This window comes from Diadema antillarum, unplaced genomic scaffold (assembly GCF_040938485.1).
Source record: "Diadema antillarum isolate AM-2024a unplaced genomic scaffold, OU_Dant_1.0 seq00001501_RagTag, whole genome shotgun sequence".
NCBI lineage: Eukaryota > Metazoa > Echinodermata > Echinoidea > Diadematoida > Diadematidae > Diadema > Diadema antillarum.
Genome location: NW_027272235.1, coordinates 25,421 through 47,618, shown reverse-complemented (window position 1 = coordinate 47,618; position 22,198 = coordinate 25,421). Strand labels below are relative to the sequence as shown.

The window sequence follows — 22,198 nt, the reverse complement described above, 5'->3', positions numbered from 1 at the left end:
CATAACATTAACAAAATGTCATTTCTTTATCATTTTCGGTAGACATAAAGACAGTTCAAGTCACGACTGATCGTCCTACACTATGCAGTATGCTAATTGCCCAGGTCATCATGACACGCACGTACGCTCATGTCAAAATTTTTAAATGCTCGAAACTACTTCCCAATGGGAATTCTCGAAGTTTCTGACAATTTTAAGCGTTTCATAAAATTCCGTGCATGCGCGTCCTTCTGCGTGTTTTTGCGTGTGAGCAACATGAAAATACACTTTTTTGACTGATTTGGATTCCTGATACATCCAGTAACAAATCCATTGATTTCCGATCGATTTTGACCAATAACAAAGCAATGCGCTTGCGTCAAAGTTCAAATTCTGAGCGTGCGTCTATGTGCAAATGTAGTGAAAAAATATGTCTTTGTTTATTTCACCATAGTTCTTGAAAATGCCCAGCAACCCTTTGTTTTTATTGCATATTACGAAAGCATATGAATTGTAAATTACATTTCAAGTACCTGTATCAATATTTCCATCAAAACTCTATGATGTCATCATATACATGTATAGTCATCTGAAATAAAAAAAGTGGAATTAATTTTTTTGAGGTGGACCTCTACTGTTTCTGTCATTCAATTGCTGGAATCTCTGTTTTACCTCAATATTATCCCAAATTCGAATGTTTTATTGTTGAACAATTCTCTTTCAAGTCCATGTCATTGTTTTGCAATTTGATGATGTCATCATACTGGAAATTGTGATTAAAGGTAAAGACTCAAAATCAGCCTAGTGTACGCATTATGTCTATGGGAGGGATATTTTTTCCGAACCATGCATTGACTTGACAACCTTCTGGAACTTTTATCTCAACTGATTTTGCTCCATTGCTTCTAAAACTTAGAATATTGTGGCTGACACAATAAGCTGTAGTAATCATGCATTTTATTGTTCAAATGTCCACATGTTTGACAGTTTTGTAGTTTAAAACTGAAAATGAGAATGGAATCTGGAAGAAATGATTCCTGATTTATCTTTGCAACAGTACATTGATGGAACCAACCCGGCCCGTTACTAGAAGTTGCAGAGCGCCATCACAGCTAGTCAATCACAGTCACTTGAAGATGTATTCCCGGCTGGCAATACATTGTACAATGCATGTTCACGTATGGGCACATTTGAATTTTGCTCTATATCATTTGAAAATCAAATATGTTTTAGCTGAGACAATGAATCTTCGTAAGTTGACATTGAAATATTGATCAGACACCCTTATCAGGGCAAAAATGTCAATTTCGAAGTAAATTTGTGTTGTGAATGGAATCGAGACGAAGAAGTATTCATTTGTCTTATATAGACGTAAGTTTCGCAACTGACAGTCGGGAGAGCCATGTGGCTCAATCAGTTAGCGTACTGCATGTTCATAATGCCATACCGGAGGATGAGTAGTTTGAGTCTGTAGGACGCTGTTCTATTTTTTTCTCTCTCTCTTTCTTTTTCTGTCTTTTTTTTTTTTGGGGGGGGGGGCAGTTCAGCTTCACTCTTATGTCATTTATCTTACTATTCTATCAAGTATACACACTCCCACGAACACACACACCAATTTCCCTTGTTTTGTATCGGAGGTTAGAGTGCTTCTATTGCTCATGGGAATTTTTGGTTATCGCCAAATTACAATTCATCTACAACTGTAGCTGAACATGGATACTCAGGCAGCAGAGCCCTTAAAAGGGCTCTGTAAGTAGTTATGATATTAGCCCCGTCTCAGGTAAACTCTCCGGTTTAAAAAAAAAAATCCAGGCTGCTCTCTGAAAGAGGTACCGTAATTCAAGTGCTCTTTCATTATGCTAGAAAAGTGAAATTCTGGCTAATTTCTTTTTTTTTTTAATATTGTAGTCCAGAATGACGACATGAAGTCCAGTAGTCTCCTTATCCAGTGATGACGAAACCAAACTGAAAGATTCATAACTTTTGAACTGATTGTCCAATTTTCCTCAAACTTTTACTGATTAGTGCGTTCTACTAATACTGCTGCGTTCACAATATTTCATTACAAATTTGTATATAGGCTTTGGTAAGCTTTTTTAAGTTAAGGTACAAGTTTGCCTTGGGAAATTCTAAGATTAGATGTAGGACCCCTACATTCAATTTGTTCTGCTTCTAGCATCAATGTTGATACGAGTTAGAAGAAGGTCTTTAGTCAGTATGGACCAATCCCTTCCAAAATGTATCACACAACAGGTTTTGTGTCATTTTGCCATATTTGTGACTCAATAGGTGCAGTGGCAAATGTGGACAGTTTACGGAGTGCTTTGGAAGAGTTTATCTCAAATGCAAGTGATGTCATCGAATTAAAATTGGGTAAGTACAGGTACATGCACGCTGTTCCAGTGGAGATGTACTGTTACTGTACTGATGTATCTACACTATTCACAAACACTAATGAACACACAAATATAAACTATGCCCAAGTCATCCCAATCCATTAATGATATTCAGTTCATCATGCCAGAATTTGAGTGAGCCACAGTTCTATCTATTTGTAGCTCACCTGAGCCAAAGGCTCAAGTGAGTTACTACAATCATTCATCATCTAATATCTGGTTTGCATCCTGTGGCATGCAGGATACATAAACTTCTTACATTTTTTGCTTTTGGAAAACGAGGGAGACAAAGCCCCAAATTGAGGGATCTTTACCAATTTTCTTCTCTATGAACAGAAAGGATAAGCCAAGTTAGTGTATAGTAGTAAATGAGTAAGTAGATTGATCCAGGGATGGCCCCATTGGCACCTGTACCAAATTGCGGGCGAGTTTGTACATTCGGATCTTCTTTTTTAAAATGCGTGGTCAAATTTCTACATAAGGCCCTACTAGTTACGTTTATATTTGTGTGAGTATTTTTATTTATTTATCTTTTCTTTTTCGCTCAGCTGGGTAAGATGAACTTCATATTCTTTTTTTTGATTCTGCAAAATCAGTCACATAAGTTACTGGAGTATATGGCATGCAAAAATATTCACATGCTTTTATTTTCGCTGTAGCTTCTGGTTGTGTGAAATACATGAAAATGTTCTCTTTTACAGTACTTGGAAGGTATTTGGTATTATTCCCAGATCAGGACAAATGGACACCATGCCCCCCTGGAGGCCCTCAAAGCCATCCCCCTCCCCTCCATGTTTGCCATGTTTTTAATTAATAGCAAGAATACATGAAAGATAAACTTGTAATTCTCAGCTTAAGACCCTTGGGTCTCTCGGTTTTTGTTTGTTTGTTTGTTTGTTGTTTTTAAGCTATCCCTTCGAGTAATTTGTGTCTTTTCCCTTTCATCATGCATGTAATGTGTACATTACAATCCCATGCACATGAATTTGAAAAGCAAAGATAAAGTTGAGATCGTGAAGTTTGTTTTCGCAATGTATGATTACATTGGGGGAAAACTACAAAAGAAAGAGCTTTTAAAAAGAGAGACTTTGGACAGATGTTTTCTGTTGGTCACTCTTTATCCCCGATTTGTTTCTTTTTCAGTTCGTTCAAAAGAGGACATTGAAGATGACAAGACATCATTTCATCCGGAATTTACACATCAAATCTTTGGACAGAAGTGAGTACAGACACATTCAGCTGTGGAAAGAGCATCTGTAATATTACAGTGTACATAATGTCATTTATGATACATATAGTAAAGTATTTTAAATACATAGTGAAACATATTTGCCACTCATTTGATGGTAGTGAGTATTGGTCATGGAATTGTGATATGTTGAGCAGTGAGAGTCTGTAATATAAATACTCAGTCCTTCAAGCTTCACCATATCCATGTGATATGTATGGAATATACACGGAGAAACTAGTATACAAATGGGCAAGATTAAGAAAATGTATGTCTTAAATATTTAAGAGTTGTTCCCTTTCTTTCTGAATGCCATTGCTAACCCAAGGATATATCAATCATTTTTTAGGCTCACTTTGATAATAGTTTTAAATATCTATATGAATTGAGGGAATGCAGCAATATTACTATTAGTAGAACACCTCAGGGAAGTTTGAGAAAAGTTAGACAATTCATTCAAAAGTTATGAATTTTTCAAGTTTTTGTGCAGCCACCACCGGATGAGAACACTATAACGCTTTGCAACGTCACATATGGACCACAATATGAAGAAAATACAAAGAAAATTCAGCATCTTTTCACTTTTTAAGCATTATGAAAGAGCACTTGAATTCATTTTTAATTGAGGGAGTGAGTACTTTTTATGTAAAAAATGATAGTTTGGGAAATTCTCTTCTCAAGTACAGTGTACATGATCGCAAAGATCGTGAAAATGTGAAAATATTGATTATATTTAATCATAGAAATCAAACTTATTTCATTTTTATTTTCTGAATGAATAAGCATTTCTATGCACATTTCTTGTTTTTATTTGATAAAAGTTTGTATTATTCAGAAATAATGAAGAAAGTTCATGATGTTGCTGTTCCATTTACTGTCCTTATACAGTGAATTTGATATATCTGTACACTGAGCATAAGTCATCATGGTAAAATTCGGGTAAATCAGTTGATTTGTGCTGTAGACATACAGTGTAATGCATCAAGAAGTCTCTGAGAGCATACTTTTGTGATTATATTGCACTATTTGGGGAAAAAAAAATTAAAAGAAATTTAAAAGAAATCTGTAAAAGCCCAGGCAGTCAAGTTGTAGCCACACTTACATACACACTGACTCAACATCACTGATTATGTATCAAGCTGTGTGTGTGTGACACTCTGGTATTAATTAACTTGGCGTTGTGCCTTTGATTTCAGTGAGACCATTTTTGGGTACAAAGGCCTCAAGGTGCAGCTGTATTTCTCTGCAGCGAAGCTCACGCCATACATCAACCAGACCTTCCAGGAGAAAGTCAGCCCCAAAAAGTTTGAAGGGGTTCAGGTAAGAAATACACCTGTAGCTCAGTACAGAAATATGTATGATGTTCAAATATTATGCATTGCCTAAGAAAAGGCCAGCAATGGAGAAGTTAAAGCTAAACTAAAGTTCTCAGAAAGGCTCAAAATTCATCTTCATGCGCTTAGAAACATCAGTATCAAGCGCTATACAAATGTTATTCATTATCATCATTATCTTCTACCATTTGGAATTTGCTTGCAATGTATTGAAAGGCTCTTTCAAGAATCTTTTGTGGCTGACACAATTTAATAAATCGCAGGATAATGAGTTTTGGAATATTTTGAGATCAAACGTGTGAAAAAACAAAAGGCGGTGTACCCAACTTTCATTTTCGACCATTATATTATATGCTCCTTTCTACTGTATGATGACATTTCAGGCAGACCCAGTGCTGAAACCCATTGTTGAGAAGCTGGAAATCCAACCCATGGAGAATCTAGACCGTTTTATCTCTCAGCTGGACAACGACGACTCGTTTCAGCCAATGGGAGAGCTTCTCCACTCCTACTCCATAGAGGAAGCAGAGCAGGGAACCACACGACACTTTGAGATCTACAAGAGCAGCATCAACACGGCGGGATTCCGCGACTTCCACGCCCACCTCCAGACGTTCCTCTGGTGGTTTGTGGACGCCTCCTCCTACATCGACGTAGATGATGAAAAATGGATGTACTACACCGTGTAGGTTGAAATTAGCCCTTGTAGCTCTCCTCTGTACATTCCTTCTTTTAAATCTGTTCAGCCTGCCACCAAATTCCATCAGGAAGGCGATGATGCTGAGTGCCTTGATATTCGTTAGATTTGTGCTTTTGACCAACTTTTGCCATAACAACTTGAATGCCCAGACATCTTTGTGTGATATGACGTTTCATTTCATTTCACTTATTTCATTTCCAACAAATATTCAGTTGCAATATAACATTTGAATACACATGATTGCAAGGAAATAAGACAACATTTTGGTATTAAAAGAAAAATACTGTGAACTGAAGTACAATAGATGTTGTGACTTCTATGGCATTTACTGAATCAAAATTTTTGGCATTGGTGGACATGTCGTGTAGAACAATGGATATCTCCTCTCAAAGCTCCTCTGTTTCCTGTATAGTGTCTGTCTGGGAGGATACATTAACCACACTTAAAAAGAGTGCATCTAAGAAGTGTCACTGTGTGATTTTTTTTTCTTCACATTTTACATCAAATGAATATTTTTGTAGAGTTGATTCTGCCAACAAATTAATACATGCTGTAACAAGAATTACGACAAAATGCAAAATGAAATGGCAGTTGGAAGGGCTTTGTTGGTACATAGAAATTGGAGTGATGCTTAATGCTTCTGCTTTGATTTCTTGCAGATTTGAGAAATACCCTCACAACGAATCAAAGAGGTATGCCACAGTGGGCTATGCGACGGTGTACAGATACTATGCCTACCCTGACAAAATCAGACCCAGAATAAGGTTTGTGACATTGATTTTAACTAGACCAGGTCTTCTTTCATTCATTCATTCTTTTTCTTTTTCTTTTCTGTTCTTTTTCAGTGAGAGTTCTTTTTATTTGTACATCTTTTGTTTTCCTGTAAAAGCAAAGAATGCCTGAGCTGGAGCTCAGATATGAAAGACTGGAGTTGCGAGTAAAGAATTAATTTCTCATGGGTGGATACTGTGTATTTTTGAAACCTTTGTGTAGTATGAAGTAAAACATTAATGCGCAGATGATCTGAGGAAAATACAAGAAATTACATAGTGAAGTTTTTCTTGAATATTATAAGAAATTCCCTCAGTCTGGACGTACAGCTGTATCAGGAAGTACAGTATTCATCGCATAATCGGGCATCTGATAATCGGGATCCTCGCTTAAATGATATACGCTTCCCAGAAACATTTCCAACGCACGTTATTTTCACTGGATAATCGGGCGGGGACCTCTGATAAACGGGACAATTTTTCTCCAAGCGATCTTTGATTTTGTTAATATTTTACACAAAAAATCTACCAAAATACCACAACAATATTTCAAAGATTCCGTATCAGTTGTCGTTTACAACAAACTTACAAAGCAAGCTTCGGATTGGTGTGTTTTGACCTCCGTCCATCCAGTACATACATGCACAGCCACGAAAGCGCCGTGTATAGGTATCCATGCCATTGCAAAGCACATGCCTTCGCGAACATTCTTCTCCCCTACATAAGCAAAGCCATGTGCTCGCTTGCAATTCCTACTCGACTCACATCCAATAAAAAACATGCCTCGCTCATTCAGCCCAGGCTGTGTGCGTTGTTTAATCTCAGTCATACACTCTGAGGGCAAAGTCCATTGTTATCGCGCGCCTCCGTATCTTGTTATCTACTGTCTTTGGTTTCAACTTTCAATACAGCTGTACACTGTGATCTGTGTGTACGTCACAATCTTCCTCCGTTGTGACTGGGCAAAAGTTACGTGATTGAAATGAGGGCTATGAACAGTTACGTATTCAGTGAAACGGGGGAGAGAGTTGGAGGGAGAGTGTGAAAGATGAGAAGGGTTCAATCTATGTGCGAATACGTAACGTTTTATGAATCTAGACTATGAGCTGACATTGATTACGTGTACACGCGTGTTTGACAGAAGAATCGAACCCGGTTGCGATTACTCTACATCATTGCGAGAATGCAGGGAGAGCTGGAGGGTTGCACCAAGGGGTAGCGTGTTGTGTATTCATGTACATGTACAGTACGTCAGTATGCATGTGTGTGTGTGTGTGTGTGTGTGTGTGCACTATATGTACATGTCGTATGCCGTTAGTGTATGGTGAGTACTCATCGCGAAATCGGGCACCTCGCTTAAAGGGGCCGTGTTTGCTACTCCCAACCTGTCCTGATTATGCGATGAATACTGTATAGCAAAGAGTGTGAATTGAATTTTATACATTTTACAAAGACCTCAAGCCTTTCAAATCATTTGACCAAGGAAGAACCCCAGAATAAACAGTAGAAAGGATAATAGACAAATACTTTTCTGTTCAAATTCACAGCGTCATGTGTAACCTATTCAACATTGATTATTTTTATGGTTGAAATTGGCTGGCTCTGAAAAAGGACTTATCAGAATCATGGTTTATGCTGAATGTTTAGTCATGTATTGGTTAGTTTTAGTGATGTCTTATTCTTTACTGCCATATTTTTTCTTGCAGTCAAGTTTTGGTCCTGCCTCCCTTCCAGAGGAGGGGTCATGGAGCTCAGTTGCTTCAGACCATGTACAGAGACTTCAGGAAAGATCCCATTGTCCTAGATATAACAGGTAAAGATACAATTGTAGCTGTTATAAACACTACTGTAAAACCAGAAATTTTTGTGTATATGAAACTTGTGCAAATTTCGCAAGGAGCGGAGATAAATTCGCAAAAATATCTTTCTACACAATGCATTGAATGCTAGGGGCAAATCGCGAAAGTTTCATGCCATGAAAAAGGCTGTTGGCTGCAATTTACAAAAGTTTCATGCCATGAATGTTTCTGATTTATCAGTTTTTACATTAACATTGTGGCGACTGAATTTCTGAAATTGTTTAACTTTTCTGACTAAGCTGTATGGTGATGGTCAAATGCTTAAATAAGTACACCAGCATACAAAATTTGTAGAGAATTATGCTGTAACTATCAAGAGATGCATGAATAAATGTCATTATGCTGTTAAATGGTTTTACTGAATTGTTTCTTCTATCACGACTGACTGTAATATAGTAAATGCATTGCATTATTGTGACAGAGGGCAATATTTTGAAAAGTTAATTTTGCAAATATCACATGATTTGCAAAATATATGATGTGTGTAGGCATAATTTTGCATACTGTCCCTTGAAGAACAGGTAACTGAATCATAGTTGTGTTACATTGTACCTTAAAGAAGTACTGAATTTCCAGAGGAAGGTGGTTTTTCTGTCAATGTAAAGATTTTGAATTGTTTTATGCAGAAGAGTACTGTTGAGATCATGATAAATTGATATTTTGTGTCCATGTGAAAAAGCACCCTGAATTTTATCTGTCTCTCCTCTGAGAAGACTCTCATGTCTTTCGGTCTGTTTGATGCAATCATTGTTAAATTGGTGAACAAAGATTTGTTTCTCTTGGGGTAGAAAGTGGAAATATCACACATTTAAAAATGTACTTGCATTTAACAAACAATGCAGCGTGCTTGTTGAACAACTTCCTCTACAAGTGCAGAATTTGTGAGTTCCAGAAAGACTGACATTTTTTCAATATCGTTGGTTTTCATCAGTGGAAGACCCATCGGATGACTTTGTGAGGTTGAGAGATTACATCGACTGCATGGAATGCACACAGTTGTCTGCGTTTGCTGCCCCCAACCTTGTGAAGGGTTTTAGTGAGGACATGAAGAAAGAAGCACAGGAGAAACTGAAACTCAATAAGGTAAACAGCTCAGAATCAGTGGGTATAGAACTAGATCTTGGAAGATTTTATAGTGTTTCTCTTTGTTAATTTAAAGATCGTCCCATTCACACCTTGTACTGTACGTGCCCTTTACATTGTCTGTTGTGATGCTAACATTGAAATTTTCCTTTGCTGAGTTTCAGAAAAATACACTGGCCACATTTTTGTGTTAGCTGGAGAAGTTCTGATCAACCATGTCATATGTGATCAACGTATTCACAGAAATAAAAACCAAATTTCAACAGCATGCCTGGAAATTATTTGAAAGCAAGATGTTGTAGATAAAGGATTTAGAGAGAGAGAAAAGGGTATGTGACCAGAAGTTCCTTGCTTTCTAGCCAGTACATGAACAATTTGAGTCATAGCAGAAATATTTTAGGACATCAGATTCAGGCATATGTACCAATTTGTGTTCCGTTTTCATACATCACATAATTCCAATCTGGATTCAGGGATCAGTCAAGATTCGTGAAAGTAAAATGCACACAAAAATTTTAATCTACACAATGCATTGAATGCCAGTGACGGTTCTTGAAAGTTTCTTGCAGCAAAAATGGCTGTCGGCTCCAATTCACAAAAGCTTTGAGCCACTATTCACATTATTGTTTCTGGTTTTACAGTAGCTGTGAAGTACAAGTGACTCAAGTCGTACTTAAAGGTTTCATGCAGATGCACACCTGTGTTAGATAGGAAAATATTAAAGTGCATTCAACTATGCTTCACTATTTTGAGAGAAATATAATATTATGGAGAAAGGGTATATAAAAATGGCATAAGTTGTGAAGCACTGTGGACACAACAATGTGATGGAAATTGCTACATAAAACCATGACTATTTCACAATCCCTGTAAATACATACACTCTTTCTTGGATTTTATGACAGAAACAAGTGCGGAGGGTGTATGAAATCCTCAGACTGCAGATAACGGACTACAGCAACAAGGATGAGGCCCGAACCTACCGACTGGATGTCAAAAAGAGGCTGAACATTCCCTTCCAGGTTAGTCACCATGGTAATGTAGATGACTTTAGAAAAATGTTCAAACTTTTGTGAACTCTGCAGACATTTATTACATGAAAGAACATGGTGTCCCACAGTTTGTGTGACACAGGAGATGTTTTCGCCACTGTGATATTTGTAAGGAAATTTCATGTATTCCATCAAGTTTGTGGTGCGGTGAAATTTAAGACATACTAGGACTGGTTGTATGTATCATCATAAAGCACAGTGTTGTGATGATGTGGTGAGTCTGCCAATATGTACCACTATCCTTTTCTTTTCCTGTGCATGAGCAGCGCTTAAAATAATCAGTATAGGATATGTGTTTTGTGAGGTGAAGGGTCAAATGATTAGGTTAACCAAACAATTATCATTTCGTCGGGTGAGACTGAGAAGGGCGTTAAGTTGCCACTAAACCCATAGGCCCGAATTCACGAAGGTGGTACAAATGAAACCATGGTTTAAACCATGGAGAAAAACCATGGAGCGCCAAGTGTCGCAAGGAATTTTTCGTTACAAAATTGATCATTTCGTGGACAAAATGACTGTTTTGTTAACGAAATGATGTTCATTTAGTTACAAAATGTTGTCATTTCGTTACAAAATAATCATTCATCGACGAAATGACTGATCTCGTAACGAAATATTCCATGCGACACTTGGCGCTCCATGGTTTTTGTCCATGGTTTAAACCATGGTTTCATTTGTACCACCTTCGTGAATTCGGGCCATAGTGTTCAAGACAGCTTAATGTCCTTCTCATTCTCAACTGACGATTTGCTCTATGTCAAGAAGTTTAGTTCAAAAGGGATGCTATTCATGGCTTCTTAAACTTGCTAAGAGGTAAGGCTGCTGTGAAAGACCCATATGACCATTCTGTACACCACAGAGACACTAATAAGTGTATTAGTCTTTCTTTCAATACATGTATTGTGACTCCTTTGTTCTCATGATATGCTTCCACTCACATTCTCTTTTCCTCTTTTGTTCAGACTTCTTTACCTCTACCCATTTTTGCCCCATTGCTTATTATACAAATAGTGAATGGTCACGAGTGCAATGGTACGAGATTTCGCACGAGGTGAAAGATAGAGGCGCTCTATTCAACGAGGCGAACCTCGTTCCATTGCATGAGTAAAGACCATACACTATTTGTTTTATACAATGTCCAAGTAGATCTTTTTGGTTGGAGGATTGTTGGGTAGGTCTAAGTAGGCCTAGAAGTCTATAAAATATAGCCATACTTACATGTGGATCCACTGCGATTCTCTTTCTGGCTGGCTTGTGCAATCAGTGTAGATATACAGGTCGCTCATACACATACACTAGCACTACGTAGGCCTACATACGCGCATGCATGTACCGCACACGTACACTGCACTAGCTGCATGCGATCCTCAATATGCAACACACACTACATGCAGTACCGTACAATTTCTCGAACCGTGGAATAGAACGAAAAAATCGAACCAAGTTGCACGCAAAAATAGAACCAAAATTGCATGGCGCCTTGAATGGAGTACTTATTGAATATCACGTCACCAACAATCCTCCAATCAAATTACAAGGATCTACTTGGACGTTGTATACAATATATAACTCTCAGTAATGTTCACTTGGTCTCTTTCTCTCCTAATTGCCAAAATCTCTCTTACATCTCATTTTGTTTTCTCTTTCTCTTGCTCATCTGCTCTGACCCCACAGAAGCAGAAATCTGACTATGAGAAGCTGAAGAAGGTGCTGAAGCCCGAGGAGCTGTCTGCCGCCGAGGAAGGGACCAGCCTGGCGGAGCGGCACGAGACCCTGGAGAAGTGGTACCAACTCCTCCTGGAGGACTACAGGAAGGTCCTGGACCGGCTCTCCATGTCCTGAGCCCCCTAGGTCTCCCCACCACCATCCTGCACATCTGTACGAGACGATCCACGTGGGGCCATGGCTCTTTAGAGCATCCTTTCCTGTCATTTTCCAAGTTGTTGTAACTTCCGTGCTTCAAAATAACCTTGCAAATGACTTTGTACAGCAAGGATGTATCATTTTCATTGTCAGGGTCAGTAAGAACATAATTCCCTGAAAGATGTCTCACACAAACTTTTTGGTGTCTGAAGCTGACCTACAAATTTCATGATTTTTTTGTTTTTGTTTTGTTTTTAAGTATGATTTGTGCTATCTGGCACCCAGGTGTATCAAAATTATGCACAAGGTCAGGTGCTACAGCATTTGCACAAGTGATAGTGCCGATATATGTTTGTGCTTTACATGTGCTTGTTCTTGATTTTATGTTACATTTTTCCTCCTGATGTTACATGTTTGCATATAGTGTAATCAGGAATGTAGCAATAGACTCAAAGTCTGAAAAAACAAAACAAATGTGCTTCTTCCTGCAGGCAAATCTCGTAACCTGTGGGCATAATGAAGTAAACATATGCTAGTTGGCCACAAGGTTTATTCACATGTTAAGTAATAAAAGCTGCTATAAGTTATTGCATACGCCATGTATTTAGCAAGTCTAATTTTTCATGTATCGGAACTTCTCGACAATTTTGTGAGTGGTTAAATTCCCGATTAGCACCAAACTGATGAAATTCGCAAAAATAAATACCTCGCAAAATGTATGGTGTACATACAGTACTCATTAGGATCTAGTTTACTTGCTGGTTCATCGACAATATCACTATCCCCATGTTCAAGCCATTTTGAAAAAAAAAAGAATCGATATTGACATTAATGACACCTAATCTACAGTCAGGGTTACTTGTGTGTTGGTCAGGATGGTTGTGAGCAAGTGTGCCATACAGCACACAGGAGCTGGGTTGGAACTGGAAATTGAATTGACATTCCAAGACACTACATTTACAGATTCACTTTATCACGTAATGTGTTGGCTTGCTTACCTAGTTTTAATATTTGAGGAGATGCCAGGACTGATGTGTAGATACTTGTGTTACAGAAATTGTGATGGAAGTATTTGAGACATTTTGATAAGTGTGCGATTGTTTTCTTCTGGAAAGTACAGAATGGTTTACTTTTTGCTCGCTGAGCATTTTCACATTTGAAAGGCACAGTTGCATTCACAGGATGAGCTGTATCATTGTTACACATTGCAGGAATATGTGGAATTTGTGATATGAGAAAAAAAATGCATACTAAGAATAAAAAGGGAGTCTTTTAACCCATTGAGGACGAGTCCCGAGTATACTCGGGCAGGTGTCTATGGGAAATGCGTGTTGTAGCAAAATCAGTCCGTCCTCAACGGGTTAAGTGGGAAATCTGGACAAAGTTTAATGTTAGGTCTGGATTTGGATCATGTGAGGACTGAAGGGGAAGGAACTTGTAAAATAATGCACATAATGTAATGTAATTTCTACCTTTGTGTCAGCTTTGAAAATAGAAGTGCAGTAGCACTTTAATGTCGATTTGTTGTCATGGCTCAAACCATGTGACCAAAATGTACCATGAATTGTAGCAGAATTGACCCCATGATTATAATGACACACCTTCAGTCTAAAAAAGAAGGTAGAATAAATAAAATGAAGCATAATTGTATTTACTGTTTGCTTTGAAAAGGTGCATCTTTATGTCTTAACTGCCCACCTGATTAAATCACATGTAGGGCATTAATTTATCAAGGGCAGAGGGTTATACGGGTCCGATATACAGGCGATACTGATCATAACAGACATGGATACAATGAGATTTTGTTTGAACCAGAGGATTTGTCCAGTAAAACTGTCATCATTTCCCCTGTTCCCTTGCTTTGTTTTAAAGAGAAATGTAGTAAGCAGAAAATTCTTGTTGTCCCAGTTGTCTCGCTATAACAGGGTTCGCTTGTAGCAGGAAGTACTTATAGTAGATGGTTAGATTTACTTTTTGTTTATGATTTCTTTGTTTGTGTGAGGAAAGAAAAAACAAACAAAATGTACTTACTGTGTCATGAAATGACAAGGCCTCAGAAGGCTGTCAATTTAGGTTGAAACACTTGTAGCAAATTGTTAGATGGCCTTTTTTTTTCACACAAGAGGGTGCTCCTGAAGTACTACTGGTAACGATGTCTGTAGGATCTATGCTTTATTGGAACGAAACCTAGTATCATACCTGCCAACTGTTCAGTTTTAATCTGAATATTCAGATTTTTCACTGAAAGAAAATGCAGTGTGTTCTTTTTTTTCTTCTAAATATCTGTTAATATTGTAGTAAAGTATATGAAATTTATGAAAGTTCAGATTTTTAAATAATTTCTCTTTCTTTGTTCAGATTTATTAAATCTCAGGGTTGGCAGGTATGTAGTATGTATCCGAGTGCAAGCAGTGGCGGATCCTCTTTTTTTTTGGTTAAAACAAAAGAAATAAAGGGAAAAAATGGGGGGGGGGTGGGTGCGTGCACCCCCCCCCCTTAATTTTGCAAAGACACCTCCCCTTTACGGAATTCCTGTATCTTGCCCTGGCAAGGTTTCATTGGATGTGCAGTTCATGTACTTAGTTCTGTAGGGATATAGTACATCCATAGAAAACACTTATACCACATGAGCACTTGACAAGTCATTTCTGTACTGCAGTTATTAGAGTGATGTCTGCTATTATAATGAAATGCATTTCTTAAATTTTTCTTTATCCACCTAGCTCTGACATGACTTTGTTAAAACACGAATTTCCCTGTGACCATCTTCATTGTAAGGGACTGTAGTGTGCCACAATGGATCTCAATGATATAGGACCTGAACTTTCTCACTTTGCTACATTGAAATGTTGCTATCAAGGAGTTTGTTGGAACAAGAGTGCCATGTAGCTTCATGTGTCACGTGTGGTGACAGAATTATGCCGAAAATGCTCCTTATGATGATTACAGTGGACTCCCGTTATAACGAAGTCCTCGGGACCGGCATTTTTCTTTCGTTATATCGAAATTTCGTTATAACCTAACAAATAAACAGTAAAAAACATAAAGCCGATTAATTTTGCGATCTGGATCTTTATTTCGTTGTAACCGGAATTTCATTATAACGGTGTGCGTTATAACGGGAGTGCACTGTAGTACATTTGCCATGTCTTATTTTTGTACAATTTCAGTCGAGAATGAAAAATGGAGTCTCGCCTCCCACCTTTTACATACATTTTCAGCATCACTGGTAGCAGTAACCATTATTCCTCATATATTGATTTGTTTATTACAAATGGTGGGCACTTACCTCATATTAGGTAGAGTAAACTTTGAGTACCAATAGATTGACATGTACAGATACTTTTTTGTTGGCATTTTTAAATGTCTGTGTATTCTGTGTTGAAACAATTCAAATTGCCTTTTGACATTTGCAAATAAATGTGATGTTGGCTTAAAGAAATAAATGCTGTATTTATTGCAGTTTCTGTGCATACTATTTCATTTCTAGTAATAATGTTATATGGACTGGCCATAAAAGGGGGATGCATTTTATTTCCTCAAGTAGAATTGTACATTATTTTGCCCAGGCTGAAGATGAGGGTAATATGATTCTAGAGAGGACAATTAATGTCGTATCGTATACAAAGTATCCCCCTCAAGTAGCCAGTCTATATCATTATTAATACCCATATCAGGCATCTTGAGCAGTTATAGAAATTAGTGCAATAAGTAAACATTTTACAACTTCCCAATAATAATGCCCACTTGGTGCCAGCTTCAGCTCGACACCACTGCACTGCATCCATACCATGCATGCACTTACACAGCTCAGGCAAGTGGCACACCTGTACAGCGCACACAGTCACACACAAGCTTACACACAGAAGGCAGCTGCAACGACCGTCTTCTGTTAACATAATGGAAATTGTCTTCAGTTGCGAAACTCTCATCAATTGTAACCTTTCATCACATATATATATATATATATATATATATATATATATATATATATATATATATAACGGTGAAAAACGGTGAAATAACGGTGAAAAAGACTGCAGACTTCTGCATTTGAAGTAAGCCTGGATAGTATAGTACACTGCATATGCAAATATGTGTATATCTAGTACAGATAAACGGTGATGCAGAGGACAATTTGCACTGAAATCACGTAACTTGCATGTCATGTTACTGATTGTATGATTGTGTTGTGCAGTGTGCAGATTGAAACTGATGATGTGTGGCTAAAGGTTTGTTTAAAGAATGTTGATTCAATATCAATTCCATTCATGGAGATTTTTTTTTTCTCCTACAGCAATATCTCATCCTATATAATTGCTTTCTGTGATATTCTTAAATACGAATAAGTTGATCCCACGTCCCAATTTGGTGAATACAGGTGTCTAGGCAGTGTCTGTACATCTGTGTGTGAGTGAGTGTGTGTGTGTGTGTGTGAGACTGTTTGTTTATTTTAACTCTTTTTTTTTCTGTTCAGTCATTTGATTTCAGGTTTGTTCTCTCCCACTTTCCTGTTGATTAATGACACAGCAAGAAGCACACAGTCACTACAATACAGAAGGCAGTTTACTCTGAATCAAAGCCACAAAGTTTAACGGTATATTCATGTTGGGAACACTTTATTGATCATCCTCTGTCCTTCTAGCCACTTCTGCACAGCTGTGAATAAACTTTTACTCGGCTACCACACTCCTTTGACAATCATGATCACATTTCTCAGTGCAAGAGCAGGAAATTAAATCTGTAGAGGCAGGCAGAGACAACACATTTTGATGCATCTATCTCAAGAGCAGAGATTTGTACTATACAAATGATGCACAGGATAGAGTGCGTTAGTGTAGGCGTAGTGCACTCGAGGGTATTTACAATTGTGAAACATGCACGAGGTGAACAACTGTGCATCATTTGTTTTATAAAATGGGTCGAAAATTCGAAAACTAACATCATTTTTCAGCGTTTTTCACGTACCTTTGTGGGTCAAGACGTCCGAAGATGTTCGTCCCAAACTTTTACGCACGTCGCACTCGCGGAAGTCCCGCACATACAGTATAAGTATAATGGGGGGTTGGGTTTCCGGACACCCGCATGAAAACTTACTTATTTTACATAGAATATGCACCCTTTACCTTAAAGACTTGATATAGACTCCTCATATAGGCCTACTAGACAACATACTCTGAAAACGGCGTGAGAATTAACCTGCTAAATCGTTGGATTTGCTCTTCAAAGTGACTCCATGTACGCGTCCGGTCCCATAACGCTTGGTCTACTGTACTGCATGTACAAAGTGTACGTATAGTACAGTATACGTACGTACGCCACATATGTTATGCACAAGGGAAGACAGGCCGGCCGGCCGGCGGCAGCCCGAACTAGAAGTTGTTTACAGGATTGACAGCGCGTACGCGTATGCATGCAATTCATCAAAGGAGCCGCCGCGCGCACAGACGATCGGCAATCTACCATAGGATTACAGGCAGTGCAGTTGTACTGAAGTAAAGGAAGGAGGTGTGTCTCATTTCAGCGCTTCCTATTGGCTACATTCTTGAACCCATTTTATAAAAATATCTATCAGAAGATGTACATAATTGACCAGAAGATGTAAATAATTGATAGAAATAACATCCCTGTCTTGCTTCCATATCAACATGCCCTGTGTTCACCCAAACATGTTCTTGTCAAAATGAGAGAAAGGTAACGCCATCAACACTATGGCTGAATGCACGAGTGAAACTGTTTCATGAATGCTATCCTCTTGTCCATCCTCCACAAAGGCAGGAGCTTACAAAAGGCATCCACTGCTTCCAAAGTCCCTCTGCAGCACGATTCAAATAAAGAACGATCAGCCAGTGTCGAACACAGCCCTTGCAATCTGTGGAGTCAAACAGCAGAGTACACAGGAACATGTAACAATGTTATCAACTCCATTTTAGCCACTTAGAATTGAATAAACATGTATTAGAACAACTTTGCACAATGGCACAAGTCCATAGATATGCACGCAAAATGTATGATTTTATTCCATATATTCACACTGCTAAAATTCTACCATGATAAAGGTTGGTGAAGTAAAACAAGATGGTTTGTGTAAAGCTGCCACTAGCTCAAAATTTTCAAACATTATGCACACATAGTTCACCGAGAAACATTCCCCTTACATCTTGTAGATAACAGTTTACAAAACTGCAAGCAATCATTTCATTCAACGTGAATAGGCCAGTGTCGAGAGTCACAGGTGATATCAAGCTGGGGGGTGGTGGGGGTTGGGAGAGAGAAAAGTGTAATTGAGTCTCTGATCAACTGTAAGCAATGTGCAATTTAGTGCCATGCCCTCAGACATAAGATTTTTCAGCAGTCTGGCCCCAACTGCAGACATCCCAAAGGAAGGAATATAAAGAGGAGATAAGGGTAGTGGAAGAGGGTGCAGAGGAGGAGGACCAGGAGAAGGAGGAGGAGGACTGAATGGAATGGAGGAGTGGTAGAGAAGATTTAGGTGGGATGACTGCACACCAGTAGCAGAATAAGGCATCTGTTTGTCATCACAGGGCACATTCCAAGTCTTCATTTTTCATTCAACAGTTTTGTTTTGATTGCATATGATTTGATTTTACTTTTATAAATCTGATTATACTGACTGGACTTGATTTGATTTCATTTTGTTTACACTTTCACCTGGATAAACAATGATAGTAAACCTTTAGAAACACCAGGGATGGCATTACTTGTTCACTTATTAATGATAAGGCCCCTCACCACATCCTCTCTCCTGCTCTCTAACTTTTTTTTAAAATCATAAAATGCAAATTACACCTCAAGGTACAGGTTCTTTGCAAGTCATCTTTCTACAAATAAACACAAAAATATCACATAAAAGCATAATTCATGTATTTAGTGTCCTTCATTTACCACTGCATCTACATGAGAACAACATTCTCATATCTTCCCTTCCTTTTCCAAATGGTTAACTAGTACTATTCACCTCATTCTAACTCACCCACACTTGCATCTGCGTAGGATGGCAAACTCTCAGCCGCAGGGTTTCCAGTACAGTTTGAAGACGATTAACCTCTGACATGGAAATCTGACAAACACGGATACACATGTAGAGACAAAACCACACTGAAAGTTAAATACATTACATCCTTGACTATACACCATGATATGTAAGACAGGTGTATTGACCGATTCGGGTTCGTTGAGGGCAGCAGACATTTTACGGCACAGGGCGCAGCCATAGTGGGTGTATCGGTGTGTATCAGCCGACCCCCCCTGCTCTCCCCCACCCCCGGGAACATGTTTATCACGCACTTGTAACAAAGGTTCGCGCACTAGCAAGCATTCGCGCACTCAGTACGAGACGCCCATTGGCTAAAGCAGTTTTTCATTCTGCGCGCGTGCTAATGTAGGGAGAGGGGTGGGGGAGTGTGGAGGGGGGGGGGGGGGGGTCGGATGATACACCCAGTATGGCTGCGCGCATGCCAAAAATACACATAGCGCGTCACAGAATCGGTCAATAACTAGAGACCTTCTTTAGGCCTATGGGAAATTTCACTTGTGATTCTCAAATTCCATGTTAGTCTTAGTTTATATATCATTGGTTCATAATCAGAAGGGTCTACATCATTCTTTTTAAATGCACAGGTATTATGTGCCCTCAGCTCTCATAATCTGAACAATCAGCGGCTGCTCTGTGACCAAACTCACAGCACAAAAGAAGAGACGGAGATGGAGTCCATGTAATGTGAAGACAAGGGAGAAAGAGAAAGATTGAAAACAAGACGGAGGACTAGAGAGAAAGTGCTGCAAGAATGATCGGCTCGCCTCAAGCATAGTTCTCTCATCATCGGGCACTGTTGAGAAATTACATTACAGAAAGACATTACAAGCAGGAAATCACTGAATCGCTGAATCTACCAGACATGTCTGGCATATTTTGGCACACATAACAGAAAGCAGGAAGTCAAATCTTGTGGAAACACTGTATTGGTGGAACCTCTTTTTAAGGAAAATGTAGTTTACAACCAAAAGAGTGCTATTAATGTCAACTTGTCAGAAAATGGCAATGCAAGAGGGTGGACTGTTTGTCCACTGTATTTCAGCTTGTTCATTTGTTTTCATATTGGAACCATCTCTACTTGGAGGATACAGATGGTGAGAAAAAATTTGTATAAAAGAAGAAGTTTGCCACAATACAAAGCTGAAATTTCTGTTACATCAGTCAGAGACAATGAGCAAAAAATTATACTTTATAAATTTTTCAAGAAATAATATCTGAATAATTCTATAGCACATCAAAATTTCCAATCCTACCTGGTTTTAAGGTCTTGCTAGTTGTTTGGTCCATCTCTTCTGTCGTCACCCCCGGCAACCTGTATGAATATACACGTCAATGGCATGATGACATCACGGTCCCGAAAGTTTACATGGAGATTACAATACTTCATTCTGTTTTTCCAAACTGCGTAAAATCTCTCCCACAGGGTGGTACATTATCATATGAAACAAAAATGTTTCAGAGGATTTGTGGACCATAATGCACACAGCTACAAGAAATTAATTTTCTTTTATCATAATATACATTTCACCAAATACATGCATGTGAATATGATGAGCCTGATGAGCATTCATGTTGTTCCTCCATGACTTATGTGAACAAATAAGTAGATGACACCATTACATCACTGTCAATATGCAGACTACTGCATGCCCTCAGCTCTCATAATCTGAACAATCAGTGGCTGCCAGTTGGCCAAAATCACAACAAAGTCGAGAAAGTTTCGAGAGAGATAGAACAAAGGACACAAAAGTATTCAGGAGAATAAAGGACATCCTAGAGACTGAAATGAGAGGGAAGATGACTCTGCCAAGAAAATGACCGGCTAGCCTCAAGCATTGTGTTCACATCATTGGGCACTCAAGGGATTTCATTGCATTTACGGATACAGTCATTCAAACATTTATACGACTGCTGACCACTACTGAAAATTTTATGAGCAATTTCATTACAAAATGCCTGTCATAAAAGTGCTTGAACTTCTTTCTCCTTTCCTGTTTTTCCCTTGAAAAGGTGTTGAGCTTAGGATATTGTCTCGAAGATATGACCTACATGAGCAGACTGCTTCAACATTATCAGCTGCTTCTAGGCTGGTCAAAGCTCCACTAAACTATTTTATCATACATTGCCTGGTTTCATTCTTTGCAGAATTGCCACTGTGCATTCATGGCATATTCCATTAGTTACAACCATGGAAATTTACAGAACATTCCCTTAAAAACCTTACCAAATACATACATGTAGTTACCTCTATGACAGAGCTTGGGTTGGACAATCAGAAGGCTTGCCTGACGTGACAATATCTGGTGTACACTAAATGGATTTCAAATGTTGAAAAACTGTATATCCACACACTAATTCTGATTTTACAGTGCCCTGAACTTATTTTGTGTGATGTTTCATTCTGAAGTAAGCATCTAGATGTAGAGACAAACATCAAATTCATCTCACCCTAAATTCTTCACTGTAGTACTTTCCTTCTCAAACAAACATACATGTACACTGGAAATTATGGTATGCAAATTTACTTTGTGGAAAAGTCAACAGCCAAAAATACTTACAATTCCTGGATTGTCTGGAAACATTTACTAGGTAGTTGCTCTGAGAGTCATCCCCTGGCGTTCCTGATGACATCCTGACTCCATTCAGCAGTGTGAAGTTCCTCTTCAAAACATCAGCTCTGGTACCTGAGTTCAAGTCACTGAGGTCCCGTATCCAAACAGCATAGCTTTGTAGCTTCTTGATGCCATACAGTCTCCACTTGTCATACCCTTCAAACTCCAAGGAAGCTGCACTAGATGAGACAATAGACATATCGACATTTCACTTCGTACATCCAAACTAGAACAAGAATTTCATGAATTTGAATAAACTGGAACA

At 38.5% G+C, this 22,198-nt stretch overlaps 1 protein-coding gene across 1 annotated transcript; it reads left to right on the top strand.

Moving 5' to 3' along the window:
• The first annotated feature begins 1,691 nt into the window (after nt 1-1,691).
• LOC139710108 (histone acetyltransferase type B catalytic subunit-like) lies at nt 1,692-13,285 on the top strand. The gene is made up of 10 exons (XM_071622042.1): nt 1,692-1,728; nt 2,269-2,352; nt 3,519-3,594; nt 4,800-4,923; nt 5,321-5,622; nt 6,297-6,401; nt 8,114-8,220; nt 9,198-9,349; nt 10,255-10,371; nt 12,076-13,285. Exons 1-10 carry the CDS (start codon nt 1,692-1,694, stop codon nt 12,241-12,243), a joined length of 1,272 nt encoding a protein of 423 aa, XP_071478143.1. The 3' UTR covers nt 12,244-13,285.
• Nucleotides 13,286-22,198: the final 8,913 nt, after the last annotated feature.

Coding starts and splice junctions, on each gene's coding strand:
- LOC139710108 (XM_071622042.1), top strand. CDS start 1,692: ATGGATACTCAGGCAGCAGAGCCCTTAAAAGGGCTCT. Junction 5,623..6,296: donor AAATGGATGTACTACACCGT/GTAGGTTGAAAT, acceptor GATTTCTTGCAG/ATTTGAGAAATACCCTCACA. Junction 9,350..10,254: donor AGAAACTGAAACTCAATAAG/GTAAACAGCTCA, acceptor ATTTTATGACAG/AAACAAGTGCGGAGGGTGTA.